This window comes from Rhinopithecus roxellana, chromosome 10 (assembly GCF_007565055.1).
Source record: "Rhinopithecus roxellana isolate Shanxi Qingling chromosome 10, ASM756505v1, whole genome shotgun sequence".
NCBI lineage: Eukaryota > Metazoa > Chordata > Mammalia > Primates > Cercopithecidae > Rhinopithecus > Rhinopithecus roxellana.
The window spans coordinates 53,350,348-53,365,729 of record NC_044558.1 but is presented as its reverse complement, the minus strand read 5'-3'; the positions used below and the strand labels follow the sequence as shown (position 1 = coordinate 53,365,729).

General features: G+C 43.0%; 2 protein-coding genes across 5 annotated transcripts in view; one reads left to right on the top strand and one right to left on the bottom strand.

The window, feature by feature from the left end:
- Positions 1 to 510: 510 nt before the first annotated feature.
- Positions 511 to 15,382, top strand: part of TSFM (Ts translation elongation factor, mitochondrial) — a 25,652-nt gene continuing 10,780 nt past the window's right edge. For 2 of the 3 annotated variants that reach the window (XM_010388915.2, XM_010388914.2), the window contains exons 1-5: positions 511 to 618; positions 856 to 1,029; positions 3,912 to 4,040; positions 4,782 to 4,904; positions 10,406 to 10,493. In XM_010388915.2, the coding sequence (XP_010387217.1) occupies positions 562 to 618; positions 856 to 1,029; positions 3,912 to 4,040; positions 4,782 to 4,904; positions 10,406 to 10,493 (571 nt within the window). In that variant the 5' untranslated portion in view covers positions 511 to 561. Of the gene's footprint in view, positions 619 to 855; positions 1,030 to 3,911; positions 4,041 to 4,781; positions 4,905 to 10,405; positions 10,494 to 12,856; positions 14,243 to 15,382 lie in introns of those variants that run through there. The other variant, XM_010388913.2, reaches the window with a different exon arrangement.
- AVIL (advillin) overlaps positions 14,094 to 15,382 on the bottom strand; it is a 21,641-nt gene continuing 20,352 nt past the window's right edge. For both annotated transcript variants that reach the window (XM_030938861.1, XM_010388916.2), the window contains one exon: positions 14,094 to 14,649. In XM_030938861.1, the coding sequence (XP_030794721.1) occupies positions 14,536 to 14,649 (114 nt within the window). In that variant the 3' untranslated portion in view covers positions 14,094 to 14,535. The remainder of the gene's footprint in view (positions 14,650 to 15,382) is intronic.

Genomic DNA, 15,382 nt, shown 5'->3' with positions numbered 1-15,382 from the left:
TTGTTTTGTGACAACTTTATTTCTTGGTTTCTGTTATTTTACCTGGGGTGGGAGGTGGGGGGTAATTCCCGTATGAAATGGGTAGTCTCAGGCTGCGCGTGGTGGCTCACGCCTGTAATCCCAGCTCGGGATTTGGGAGGCCGAGGTGGGCGGATCACGAGGTCAGGAGATCGAGACCATCCTGGCTAACACGGTGAAACCCCGTCTCTACTAAAAATACAAAAAGTTAGCTGGGTGTGGTGGCGGGCGCCTGTAGTGCCAGCTACTCGGGAGGCTGAGGCAGGAGAATGGCGTGAACCCGGGAGGCGGAGCTTGCAGTGAGCCGAGATCGGGCCGCTGCATTCCAGCCTGGGCGACAGAGCGAGACTCAAAAAAAGAAAACCAAAAAACAAATGTGTAGTCTCAAGAAATCAAGTAGAGGAGGATTGTGTTCCTCCGGCCAGCAGGTGGCACCATCCTCGTTTGGTGCGTTCCGCTGGAGAATTGTGGCCCTTCCGCCGCGCCGTAGGTTTGTCGCCTCACCTTTGCGCCCGCCGGAGGGAGTTTACTGCGGCCGGGGAGATGTCGCTGCTGCGGTCACTGCGTGTGTTCCTGGTCGCGCGGACCGGGAGCCACCCGGTGAGAAGTCCTGGTCCTGGTACCGACCTGCTTTCCCTGTAGCTCTCCTGTGCGCCTGTACCTTTCCCTTCCTCCCAACCCCGTTTGACTCCATCCCACCTTCCCGGACAGCATTTCCTCTGCCCAGTCCAGTCCCGGTGCATCCCCGTTTGCACACCGTCCACTCGCTGCCAGTGTACCCTCCACACTCTGGAGTTTGCTGCTTCCTGCCTCTCATCCCTTTCTTATCCCATCCAGGTTGGGTCTCTTCTGCGTCAGTCGCCCCAGCCACGGCACACATTTCATGCTGGGCCCCGTCTGTCTGCCTCGGCCTCCAGCAAGGAGCTCCTCATGAAACTGCGGCGGAATACAGGCTACTCCTTTGTAAATTGCAAGAAAGCTCTGGAGACTTGTGGCGGGGACCTCAAACAGGTGTGTGTGTGAAGGGGTGCAGGGCAGAGTACTAGAGCTCGACTTCAGACTCTTGGAGCGGTCACGCTGGGGAGCGTGAAGTTAGACCTGCTCTCCAGTGACCATAATGGCACAGCCCTAAGTGGAAATCCGGCTTAAATGACAACCTTGGCCTTCACTTTGTCTTATTTGGAAGCAATTGAGTATCCCAGGATTAACAAACCAGACTGTTATGGTGTTTCTTGTTGCCTGGAGCTGAAAGGGTTTGTGTGAGCTTTACAGTCAGATCAATCAGGAGTCACATTGTGGTGCCCCCCCCGCAGTCTGACTTTAGGCATATATGTATATGTATATATATATATATATATTTTAGACGGAGTCTTGCCTTTGTTGCCCAGGCTGGAGTGCAATGGCGCGATTTCGGCTCACTATAACCTCCGCCTCCCGGGTTCAAGCGATTCTGCTGCCCCAGCCTCCCTAGTAGTTGGGATTACAGGCGTGCGCCACCACACCCGGCAATGGTTTTTTTTTTTTTTTTTTTTTTTTTTTTGTATTTTTAGTAGAGATGGGGTTTCACCGTGTTGGTTAGGCTGATCTCGAACTCCTGGCCTCAGGTGATCTGCCCGCCTCGGCCTCCCGGAGTGATGGGATTAAAGGAATGAGCCACCGCGCCGGGCTGACTTTAGACATCTTAACCTTTCAGAGTTGTGTAATTTTTGTCTGTGCAGCTATGCGTCTCTTAACCAGGAAGATACATTCTGAGAAATGGCGTCGTTAGGAGATTTTGGCTTACGCACGTCATAGAGTACTTACACAAACCTAGATAGTGTATTGTACTGCAGCCTGGGTTATATGGAATAGCTAGCTGCTCCTAGGCTGCAAACCTTTACAGAATGTTACTGGACCGAATACTATAGGCAATTGTAACACAGTGGTAAGTATTGTGTATCTAAACATGGAAAAAGTACAGTAAATAGGCATAAAACATAAAAAATGATACATCTCTATAAGGAACTTATAGGGAACTTATGCATGGAGCTTACAGGACTGGAAGTTGCTCTGGGTGAGTCAGTGAGTGGTTAGTGAATAAGAAGGCCTGCCTTAGGACACTACGGTACACTACAGTGGACATTAAAACAGTACACGTATGCTACATTAAATTCGTAAGAAATTTTTTCTTCGATAATAAGTTAACCTTAGTTTAAGGTAACTATTTTATAAACTTTTAACATGTTTTAAACTTTTGGACTCTTTTGTAATAACAGTGTAAAACACATATTGTACAGCTGTGCCAAAATATTTTTCTTTATGTGCTTATTCTGTGAGCTTTTTTCTGTTTTTAAAATTTTGAACCTTTTTTGACTGGGCGTGGTGGCTCATGCCTGTAATCTCAGCACTTTGGGAGGCCAAGGTGAGCAGATCACCTGAGGTCAGGAGTTCAAGACTAGCCTGACCAACATGGAGAAACCCCGTCTCTACTAAAAAAGTATAAAATTAGCCGGGTGTGGTGGCGAGGGCCTGTAATCCCAGCTACTTGGGAGGTTGAGGCAGGGGAATTGCTTGAACCCAGGAAGTGGAGGTTGTGGTGAGCCAAGATCACGCCATTGCACTCTAGCCCGGGCAACAAGAGTGAAACTCCGTCTCAAAAAAAATTCAAACTTTTTTTTAATTGAAATATCTTTTTTTTTTTTTTTTGAGACGAGTCTCACTCTCTCCCCCAGGCTGGAGTGCAGTGGCACGATCTTGGCTTACTGCAGGCTCTGCCTCCCAGGTTCACACCGTTCTTCTGCCTCAGCCTCCCGAGTAGCTGGGACTACAGATGCCTGCCACCATGCCTGGCTAATATTTTGTATTTTTAGTAGAGACGGGGTTTCACCGTGTTAGCCAGGATGGTCTCTATCTCCTGACCTCGTGATCTGCCCACCTCGGCCTCCCAAGGTTCTGAGATTACAGGCATGAACCACCGTGCCTGGCCAAAATTTTTTTTACCTTAAAAAATTGTTTTGTTAAAAACTGAGACACAAACACATACATTAGCCTAGGCCTACACAGGAGTGGGATCATCATTAACACTGTGTTCCACTTCCACATCTTGTCTTGCTGGAAGGTCTTCAAGGGCAGTAACGGGCATGGACCTGTTGTCTCCTATGATAACAATGTTTTTTTCTGGAATACCTCTTAAAGGACCTGCCTGAAGCTGTTTTACTGTTAAATTTTTTCATTTTTTATTTTTTTGTGACGGAGTCTCACTTTGTCACCCAGGTTGGAGTGCAGTGGCGTGATTGATCTTGGTTCACTGCAACCTCCACCTCCTGGGTTCAAGAGATGCAACCTCCTGAGTAGTTTATCAGTTGGAGTATTCTCTAAAATAAAGTATATATATTATAGTAAATACATAAACCAGTAACATAGTTGTTCATTATTGTTGCAGGTATCATGTACTGTGTGTAATTGTACATGCTATATTTTAATAGGACTGGCAGCACAGAAGTTTTCTTTACACTAGCATTGCCACAAACATGTAGGTAATATGTTGCCCTACAATGTTAGGAGGGCTACAGTGTCGCTAGACAATAGGAATTTTTCAGCTCCTTTATAATCTTAGGGACCATCATCATATGTGCAGTCCATCGTTCAAAATATCGTTATGTGCTGCATAACTGTATAAAGAAAATACAACTGTGTGCCCCATAGGGTTGTTGTGAAGATTAAATTCATCCAAGGCACCAGTTATAATAATACCGGGTATTTGGCATTTAGTGGTAGACTGCCAGTAAATGATAGATTACTTCAGTTTCTGTTAGAGAAGTTAGAGAATCAGGAAACCTGAGCGTATCGTAGAATTACGTTTAGTTCTAAATTCTGTGACTTTGTTGTCTGCTTTTTTTCTTCTCAATTTATAGGCAGAGATCTGGCTCCACAAGCAGGCCCAGAAGGAGGGCTGGAGCAAAGCTGCCAAGCTCCAAGGGAGAAAGACCAAAGAAGGCCTGATTGGGCTGTTGCAGGAAGGAAATACAACTGTATTAGTAGAGGTGAGTTGTTGGAAATTCCAGATACCAAGAACAGCTGTCCCTTGGGTGTAAAGCTTGTAGTAGGCCCTTTATCTTCTTGAGGAAGAGATCTGTTTAAGAACCATAAAGGGTAGTTGAAGTTAAACTCATGAAACCTTGGGTATTAGTTATGAATTTATTTAAGTATAGAAATGTACTGGTGTGTTGATGAGAAATGGCCTAGCAGTCTAGAATATTACTCCTGAATGTGAATCTGGTGCAGCCTTACCCCTTGTCACTGATTGTTTCCTGGAACAGTTAGATTACAAAATTAATTATATTAATTGTTGTTGAATAGAGAGTAGTTATTTTAGAGGAGGTTTGGGGGCCATAATTGGTGAAGAATCAGGTGTGGATTAGTTTAGAGTGAGAGATGGGAATAAACAAGATAATAGCATAAGTGGTTTGGAGTTGGGATGGCTGGAGAATGAGGTGATGATGGTGTGCAGACACAGGTAAGTGGTGAACTTGTAGTGAGTCCTTCAGGACATTATTGAACCATCTTCTGAATATGCAGGCTATTGCTAACTCACTGGCCCAACATGAATCACTTCATTCTGTTTCAGGCTAGGAGAGGAACTGTAGCTTTAAAATTTTGGAGTCATTTTTTCTTCTGTTGAGTCTGTAGCTTGTTCTGTCAGTATCTTGATTTACTCTCCAGCCTTAAGGCACTTTTGGAAATTATTAAACAGCTTATACAGCTATATCAATTTGTTCCCACAGGTAAACTGTGAGACGGATTTTGTTTCTAGAAATTTAAAATTTCAACAGTTGGTCCAGCAAGTAGCCCTTGGAACCATGATGCATTGTCAGAGCCTAAAGGATCAACTCTCTACATACAGTAAAGTAAGTTTGGGGTTTGTCTTCAGTGTGCTGAATTTGCTGTCCTCATTGGGTCTTTGCTGTTCCTGTTTTAGACATTCTCATGTCTCATTCCCTTACTTCACATCTCTGCTTAAATGCTATCTCTTTGCATAGGATTACCCTTCCCCTATTACTATATCCCCATGTCGTGCTTCATTTAACATTTTTTATTATGGTGCTTATATATTACATTTTAATTTAGCTGTATGTTGTCTGTCTTCCCCAATAGAATGTAAGCTTTATGAGGCAGGGAATTTGTCTTTTCACTGTTGCATCTCTGATGAAAGAGAATTGGGCCCGCTACTTAGTTGGAGTTCAGTAAATCTTTGTCAGATGAATGAATGAATGAATGCATGCATGCCAGTGAAATGGAGTTAGCCAGATCAAGTGAAGCCATTTTAGGCTTTGTGTTCAGAAATTTGTAATGGTCTTAGGGAAGGATTTCTAAATAAAGAGATTGGAGCCGGATGTGGTGGCTCAGGCCTGTAATCCCAGCACTTTGGGAGGCCGAGGCAGGCGGATCACTTGAGGTCGGGAGTTCAAGACCAGCCTGACCAACATGGAGAAACCCATCTCTACTAAAAATACAAAATTAGCCGGGCGTGGTGGCGCATGCCTGTAATCCCAGCTACTCGGGCAGTTGAAGCAGGAGAATTGCTTGAACCCGGGAGGTGGAGGTTTCAGTGAGCCGTTGTACTTCAGCCTGGGCAACAAGAGCGAAACTCCGTCTCAGAAAAAAAAAAGAGAGAGGTTGGAAAAGACACAGTTTAGGAAAATAAGCATATTCTTATCCATAGAGGGATCAAGGAAAGGAATTATGTCATTCTACCTTTGACTCAGCTTTATTGCCAAGGCAAAAATGAACCACTCACAGTAATTTTTTTGAGTTTATTACTGACTTTTTAATCTTCTTTATCCTTTTCTTGAGATGTCTTGGTAAATGTTAATTATTACTGGCATTACATAGTCATATTATATGGAAAACGATGTTGAGATTATTTTTTAAAATTGTATTGAGTAGATAAGTCACTTGAACCAGAAATTTTACCTCTGATTTTGCCAGTAAACACCAGTGTACTCTTTTTTTTTTGTTTTCGTTTTTGTTTTTTGAGATGAAGTCTTGCTCTGTCGCTCAGGCTGCAGTGCAGTGGCTCAATCTTGGCTCACTGCAACCTCCACCTCCTGGGTTCAAGCAGTTCTCCTGCCTCAGACTCCCGAGTAGCTGGGACTACAGGCACGTGCCACCACACACGCCTAGTATTTGTATATTTTATAGAGACAGAGTTTCACCATGATGGCCAGGCTGGTCTTGAACTCCTGACCTCAAGTGATCTGCCTGCCTCCGCCTCCCAAAGTGCTGTGATTACGGGCGTGAGCCACCATGCCTGGCCTCAGTGTACTCTTTATCCAGATTCACCATTTGTTAACATTTTACTGTATTTGCTTTATCACTTCTTTTTTTCTTTTAAATAGAGACAGATCTGGCTTTCTTGCCCAGCCTGGAGTGCAGTGGCACAATCATTGTTCACTGCTGCCTCAAATTCCTGGGCTGAAGTGGTCTTCCCACCTCAGACTCCTGAGTAGCTGGGACTATGTGTGCACATCACCATGCTAGGCTCTTTTTAAAGTTTTTTGTAGAGACAGTCTTGCCATCTTGCCCAGGCTGGTCTCAAACCTCTGGTCTCAAGAAATCCACCTGCTTTGGCCTCCCAAAGTGTTGGGATTACAGGCTTGAGTAACTACAGCTGGCCCTGTCATTTTTTATGTACATGTTATCATCGCTTTTTTTTTTTTTCTTTGAGATGGAGTCTCTCTGTCACCCAGGCTGGAGTGCAATGGTGCCATCTCACTCACTGCAACCTCTCCCTCCCGGTTCAAGGAATTCTTCCACTTCAGCCTTCCAAGTAGCTGGGGTTACAGGTGCCTGCCACCACACCCAGCTGATTTTTTTGTATTTTTAGTAGAGACGGGGGGTTTCACCACGTTGGCCAGGCTGGTCTTGAACTCCTGACCTCAGATGATCCGCCCACCTGAGCCTCCCAAAGTGCTGGGTTTACAGGCATGAGCCACCGCGCCCAGCCCTTTTTTTGTTTATTCTCGTCTTTTGGGTTTATGTCATACTTTCCTTTCCTCAACTATGGAATGGGCCACTTCTTCAAGGAGTCCTGGTCCTTTTTAGTTGGGGAATGGTTTTTAGAAATCAAGATTTGAGTATTAGGTGTGCTGATTTCTTTTTTTTTTTTTTTTTTTGAGACAGAGTGTCATTCTGTAGCCCAGGCTGGAGTGCAGTGGTGCAGTCTTGGCTCACTGCTACCTCTGCCTCCCGGGTCCCGGTTCAAGCAATTCTTCTGCCTCAGCCTCCCGAGTAGCTGGGATTACAGGCACGTGCCGCCATACCCATCTAATTTTTGTATTTTCAGTAGAGACGGGTTTTCACCATGTTGGCCAGGCTAGTCTTGAACTCCTGACCTCGTGATCCACCCACCTCAGCCTCCCGAAGTGCTGGGATTACAGGCATGAGCCACTGCGCCCAGCCAGATGTGCTGATTTCTACTGAGATGTCATTTGTTCTTTCAGCAGACAGTGCAGGTGTATGTGCTGTGTGTGTGTGGTTCCTTTTTCATAGCAACTTCAATATGTTTACTGTTCTTACCTGTGTACTCATATGTACTCAGTGTTACAACATATATACAAAATTATTTCAGAATTGCTACCCCTGACCACTGCAAATAACAAAACTACTAAGGAGTTCAAGATTTATTTGTAGTTCTTTTTGTCTTTACATTGAAGTTAGGTGGTCACATGACTCTGTTTAGTTATTTGGATTTTTTTTTTCTTCTGTGAGGTTATGTTACTCGTTTGAAATATAGTTTTATATTTCTTAGTAGTCAATATTTATTTTTACCCCAAATATGTGTTGATTTAATTTTATTTTTTAAATGTGTGGGGTTTTTTTTTTGTTTGTTTGTTTGTTTGTTTTGGCTGGGTGCCGTGGCTCATGCCTGTAATCCCAGCACTTTGGGTTTTTTTTGTTTGTTTGTTTTTTAAATATTTTTTATAGTTATAGAGATGAGGTTTCACCATGTTGGCCAGGTTGGTTTCAGACTCCTGGCTTCAAGTGATCTGCCTGACTTGGCCTCCCCAGGGTGCTGGGATTATGGGCATGAGCCACGGCACTGGGCCAGATTTTTTTTTTTTTTTAAGATGGAGTTTCACTCTCATTAGCCAGCCTGGAGTGCAGTGGTTTGATCTTAGCTTACCGCAACCACCACCTCCTGGGTTCAAGTGATTCTCCTACCTCAGCCTCCTGAGTAGCTGAGATTACAGGCACCCCCCACCACACCTGGCTAGTTTCTGTATTTTTAGTAGAGATGGGGTTTCACCATGTTGGCCACGCTGGTCTCGAACTCCTGACCTTAGGTGATCCATCCACCTCAGTCTCCCAAAGTGCTGAGATTACAGGCGTGGGCCACCGTGCCTGGCTGGCCAGATTTAGTTTTATTTTTGAATATATAAAATACATTAACAAAGTCCTCAAAGTTGAAACTGTCAAAAAAAAAAAAAAAAAAGCTATACTCGGAGAGGTGTTACTGCTTCTGTCCCTTCTACCCCGTTCCCATCCATCCGTTTATTTAGATAACCAGTGTCATTGGATTGTGGTTATCCATTTTCAGTATTTCTTTTTGCAAAAATAAGCATATTTATACAAATAGTTCTTTGTTGCACAGATAGTAGTATAATATGCATATACACTTATAATTTGCTTTTTTCACTTAATAATATATCCTGGAAATACTCCATAGCAGTTCATGAAGGTCATCCTTTTTATTTTTTCCAACTACATAGTATTCTGTTGTATGGATGTGCATTAATTCTGTTTAATCTCCTATGTTTGGGCATTTAGGCTGTTTTTACAATTTTATGATTAGAAATAATTGTTCAATGAATAAACTTGTGTGGTATTATTGTAAGTATATCATCAAGGTGAATTCCTAGAAATAGGATTTCAGGGTCAAAGGATAAATGCATACGTAGTTTTATTAGATACTACAATTTCACATCATTGGATTTGTACCATTTTGCATTCCCGTCAACAATGTGCAAGTCTAGCTCTAACATTTTATGATTTTATGAAAATATTGTTCTTGGCCAGGTGCGGTGGCTCACGTCTGTAATCCTAGCACTTTGGAAGGCTGAAGCAGGGGGATCACTTGAGGTCAGGAGTTCAAGACCAGCCTGGCCAACATGGTGAAACCCTGTCTCCACTAAAAAATATGTATAAAAATTTGCCAGGCATAGTGGCGCATGCCTGTAGTCCCATCTACTTGGGAGGCTGAGGCAGGAGGATGGCTTGAATCTGGGAGGTGGAGGTTGCAGTGAGCTGAAATCATGCCACTGCACTCCAGCCTGGGCGGCAGAGCGAGACTCCATCTCAAAAAAAAGGAAATACTGTTCTTGGCCAGGTGTAGTGGCTTACGCCTGTAATCCCAGCACTTTGGGAGGCTGAAGCAGGAGGATCTCTTAAGCTAGGAGTTCAGGACCAGTCTGAGCAACATAGGGAGACCCCCATCTCTATATTTAAAATAAAAAGAAAATAATTGTTCTTGATATCTAGGAAATTACATTCTAAGAAGTTAGACTGGAGGATGAGAGTGGAATGTTATTGGGGGTGGTGCGGTGATAGAATAAAATATTTATAAAGATGGAACTGTTACCAATTTTTAACATCCTTGGCTTAATGAAAATATTATCTACACTTAGTTGTCTTAAATAATTTTTATTGACCGGGCACGGTGGTTCAAGCCTGTAATCCCAGCACTTTGGGAGGCTGAGACGGGCGGATCACGAGGTCAGGAGATTGAGACCATCCTGGCTAACACGGTGAAACCCCGTCTCTACTAAAAAATACAAAAAACGAGCCAGGCGAGGTGGCGGGCGCCTGTAGTCCCAGCTACTCCGGAGGCTGAGGCCAGAGAATGGCGTAAACCTGGGGGGTGGAGCTTGCAGTGAGCTGAGATCCGGCCACTGCACTCCAGCCTGGGCGACAGAGCGAGACTCCATCTCAAAAAAAAAATAAAAATAAAAATAATTTTTATTATTTTTTTTTGAGACGGAGTTTCAACTCTGTTTCCCAGGCTGGAGTGCATTGGCACAATCTCAGCTCACTGCAACCTCCGCCTCCCAGGTTCAAACGATTCTCGTGTCTCAGGCTCCCCAGTAGCTGGGATTACAGGCGTGTGCCACCATGCCCAGCTAATTTTTGTATTTTAGTAGAGACAGGGTTTCACCATTTTTGCTAGGCTGGTCTCAAACTGCTGAACTCAGGTGATCTACCCGCCTCGGCCTCCCAAAGTGTTGTGATTACAGGTGTGAGCCACCATACCTGGCCAATAATTTTCTTAGAAATAGACTATTTTTGCCTATTCTTTTGATAATTTGAATAGTACAGAATCAGTTCATGTTTGTTTTCTTTGTGTACTTAGGGCTTCTTAAATTCCTCTGAGCTTTCTGGACTTCCAGCTGGGCCTGACAGAGAAGGCTCACTCAAGGATCAGTTGGCTTTAGCAATTGGTGAGTATTTTTACAAATACTGTTCTGGAAACTGGAAATTAGGGACTGGATCTCTTGTTATCTTATTCCTCCGAATCTAGGTCAAGAATCATGTACCTACAAGGGTCAGATGATACGATGAGAAGTGGTTTGTGTGTTAGATGTTAGGGAACATTAGGCATCTTAAAGAGCTCATATGCTGCTGGAGGAAGTGTCATTACCAAGCTCTAACCAATTGTTATATCTAGGGAAACGGAGTCCCGGGGTTATCAGAATTTCTAAATTCCTTAAAAGGATTTACATTTATGTCCAAAATCTCACGGGTTTTGGCTGTTTGCAACTAATTAAAATTATTTTCATCACTGTGCCAACAAAACGAAGCGTGTCTTCAGGCAGAGATGGCCTTTTGACTTCCAGCTAAGTACTTTAGTATACACTATAGGGAAAATAGTACATTAAAGATTATTTCCTCTTCTTTATAAAAGGTTGCAGGACAATTGAGGAGCATTGTTTTTAGGAATTTGATCTTTTCAAAAAATCTGGTTGTGAATTTGTAAAGATACATTCTTTTAGAGCCTGTTGGCTATAGGAACCACATCTGGATCATTGTGATGGGACTAGCGGGGATCTTGCTTTCTGCCTAAGTCCTTGACATAGGGAGGGTGATAGGGAAGGGTTGGAGCTTGCTGGGAATTTACTGCTGATCTGAAGTTTCCAGTCAAAGCATCAATTCCGTTTTATCAGGTCATCTTGTATTATCTATGATGTTTCAATGAGTCATGGGTGAGAAACCAGGCAGACAGCTGTGTATGGGACTTATTAAGAAATTCTGGAAGAGCTGGGTTTTTCAACCTTGTCGGTTTCTGGGAATTAACTATTGGGTATATGCTTTGAGCTATTTTAAAATTCGTTTTGGTTTCTGTATTCTCCTTTTCCATGACTTTTAGATATTACTGTGGCTCATCCAGGCATACTTTCTGTTTATGGTTCTCATAAATAACTGACAATATTATTTTTTCTATTTTTGATGAGGGCTTTGAGCTGTGGACTTTTTCCTGATACAGGGGATGATCAGGACTTATCTGTGTCAGTTATGGAGCATTCAGGATGGTGGGAAAAAGTACTTAATTGCTTTGGAGTCAGATCTGAGTTTTAATTCTAACTCTGCCTTACTGGGTGGGTTACCTAAGTTCTCTAAGCCTAAGCTTATTGTAACAATAGCTAGCTTTTGAGTGCTCACTCTGTGCCAGATACTATAGTTAATGCTCTCTCTCTCTCTCTCTCTCTATATATATATATATATATATATTTTTTTTTTTTTTTCTGAGACGGAGTTTCGCTCTTGTTGCCTAGGCTGGAGTGCAATGGCATGCTCTCGCTCAGTGCAACCTCTGCCGCCAAGGTTCAAGAGATTCCCCTGCCTCAGCCTCCCAAGTAGCTGGGATTACAGGCATGTGCCACCATGCCTGGCTAATTTTTGTATTTTTAGTAGAGATGGGGTTTCTCCATGTTGGTCAGGCTGGTCTCGAACTCGCAACCTCAGGTGATCTGCTCGCCTTGGCCTCCCAAAGTGCTGGGATTACAGGTGTGAGCCACTGTGCCCGGCTGCTTTTACATATGTAATTTATTTCTCCCCAAAACCCTGAAAGGTAGGTGGTCTCATCTCTGTTTTAAAGGTGAGGAGACAAAGGCTTGATAAATTTAGTAAATGAGATTATGTCATTGAGTCACTTGCCCGAGGTCATATAGTCAGTAAAGAGGCAGAACTGAGACCTGAGTCACACATACTTGTGTCACCACAACCTATGTTTGTTTGTTTGTTTTTTGGAGAGAGAGTCTTGTTCTTTTGCCCAGGCTGGAGTGCAGTGGTACGATCTCAGCTCACTGCAACCTCTGCCTCATGGGTTCAAGTGATTCTCCTGCCTCAGCCTCCTGATTAGCTGGGATTACAAGTGCATGCCACCATGGCCAGCTGATTTTTGTATTTTTAGTAGAGACGGGGTTTCATCCACATTGGCCAGGCTGGTTTTGAACTCCTGACCTTAGGTGATCCACCCACCTCAGCCTCCCAAAGTGCTGGGATTACAGACGTGAGCCACCACGCCCGGCCTCACAACCTGTTTTTAAGTACCAGAGTGCCTGGTACATAGTTGATGCTTCATAAAGGTATTCTTCACTTCCCCCACTCCCACTGCCCCACCCCATGCCCCTTTTCCTCTTTATACAAAAACTGAAAATGATGTCTCTTCATCTTACTGCATATCCTGTGTAAATGCAAAGGGACTGTCTTCCAAACTGGGCCTCTTCTGTTCTTGTTTTGGTACCATCACAGACATCACAATTTGTTGGTGTGTTTGGTTTTTTGTTTTTGCTTTTTTTAATAGGAAAACTGGGAGAAAACATGACTCTTAAACGAGCTGCATGGGTGAAGGTGCCATCTGGGTTCTACGTTGGCTCTTATGTCCACGGAGCAATGCAGAGTCCCTCACTTCACAACCTGGTGCTGGGGAAGTATGGGGCCCTGGTCATCTGTGAGACGTCTGAACAGAAAACAAACCTTGAAGACATTGGCCGCCGCCTTGGGCAGCATGTGGTGGGCATGGCCCCCCTCTCTGTTGGCTCCCTGGATGATGAGCCTGGGGGAGAGGCAGAGACTAAGATGTTGTCCCAGCCATACTTGCTGGATCCCTCCATTACCTTGGGGCAGTATGTGCAGCCTCAGGGGGTGTCGGTAGTAGACTTTGTGCGGTTTGAATGTGGAGAAGGTGAAGAGGCAGCAGAAACTGAATAGGTTCTAGAGACTTTCGGCCCAGGAGGAATATTTATTTTTAGCTCTGGACGTCATTACAAAAAGTATTTCCCAAGCCTCTTCAGACCGAGAATGTATTTTTCATTTGAGTTACAACGAGATTATAGACTTCATGGGTAAAATTATTAAATAGTTATATAATAAAAATAATTTTTTCCTTGTTTGCATAATACTGGGTTTAGCTTTTCTGTGCCTTTCAAAAATAACGGGCGGGCCTTATTGACGTGATTGACAGTGTCTTGGAGAACAGGTATCAACAATACTGCTGCTCCCTTCAACATAGATTTATTATGGTGTTTCTGAAATTTCTAACTTACATGTTCTGTCTTCCACCTTTTATGACATAGAATTCTTTTCTGTTTTTGCTTTGCGATACTGTGGACCATGCTTCTGCCTCGGAACCTCCCTAGTTATATTACTTCTGCCACATGAAATTCTTTGGGATTACTGATTCAAACCTAGAGTTGTCTGGAAACTGTGGGTTCTCTTCTTTGTGATTGTCTGTAGCGTGCTTTGAAGGTGCTCTGCAGTGGTAGGCACGCTGGTTCTGGCTTCATTTAATTAAATTAATAACACATGCCTCTGTTTCTCTTTTGGATAATATGTGGGTGGGTGAGTACTGAGGTTTCCTGGCCAGCTGTAAGGCAGATTTTGACATTCTTGTGCCAGAAACAGAAATTAGAGTAGTCCGGTTATCCAGAGAGGTCACTTAACATTGCCTCTTTATTTCCCCAGTACTGAAACATTTCTTCCAACATAACATAAAATTACCATAACAAGCAAACCCAGAATACTGAAAATAACCGCATTTGTTCATTAGAGGTATCTTTATTTGAAAAGTTAAAAATGCTTTGAAATGATTTACAGGTTAAATAGATTTTAGAAATAATGATCTTAAAATTGAAAACAAAGGTAGGTCCTGGTATAATACTAAACAAAGTTATTAAACATTTTGAGCATTGTTTTTTGGTTCTCTTTCTTTCGATTTCTCCAGATTTATGCAGTTTTAGTGCTTTCTGCTGAGGCTTTAGCTAGAGGGCCACAAAACCCAAAAACTATGTGGTTAGCATTTTAGGTATATAACAAGGAAGGAATGCAAGGATGAGAAAAAATGGAGAACAGTGATTTTCAGACTCTATTATATCTAAATTAAGTAGCTGAATGTCAGGCAGAAATTGGTGGATAAATTATTTCCTGATACTGGCACTATCTGCTCTCTTCTGTGGCTTTGCAATAGATATAGGCCTTCTTGCTTTAGAAAAGCCCCTTTTCTTTCTTCATTTGCAGCTGTTTCCAGCCAGGCAGAGCTGCAAATTGCCCTCTTGTGATGCCAAACACAGACACAAAGTCCTGTTCAGAGAGGTAATTCTAAGAGAGAAAACAAAGTTTCTAGTTAGAAGGAAGACATGACATCAGTGCCAACAGAAGTTGGGAAAGTCAGAGCAAGAGGGAGTTCTAGGTGGATCCTTGAAGAGGGAAGTAGGATGACTTTCTCAGAAAGGCTGTTAGAGATTTAAATTATTCATTGGAGAGGTGTTCTTCAGTTCAGGGAGTCCCATTTTGGCCTGTGACAGAAGCTTACTGGATTCACTGCTCTCGCAGTGCCAGCAAGCACCAGTTTCTTGCCAGAAGGCAATAAATGGGTTATGTATTAAGGATGAATTATAGACATCAAATTTTGGCAGAATGAAGAACTAAATTGAGCCATGGTTTTCCTTGTTTTCTGCCTGTAACTACCATTTTTACCCAGAAATTTTCAAATGCATGATCCTATTGAGCATAAAATTCTTCTAAACATTTACTTAATGATTTATTGAATATTTATATACAAGTAAAGATTATTAATTAAGTAAAGATAATTAATATATGGGCTCTGCTTTCAAGAAAATTGTAGTCCAGATACTTGAGTTGGTTAGATAAGGTATTGTGGGAAATCCAGAGTCCAGAGTCCATTCCCAAATCAACTTCTTCAAGGGGAAAATAAATTTATTCTTTTTTTTTTTTTTTTTTCCGCCTCCCGGGTTTACGCCATTCTCCTGCCTCAGCCTCCCGAGTAGCTGGGACTACAGGCGCCCGCCACCTCGCCCGGCTAGTTTTTTTT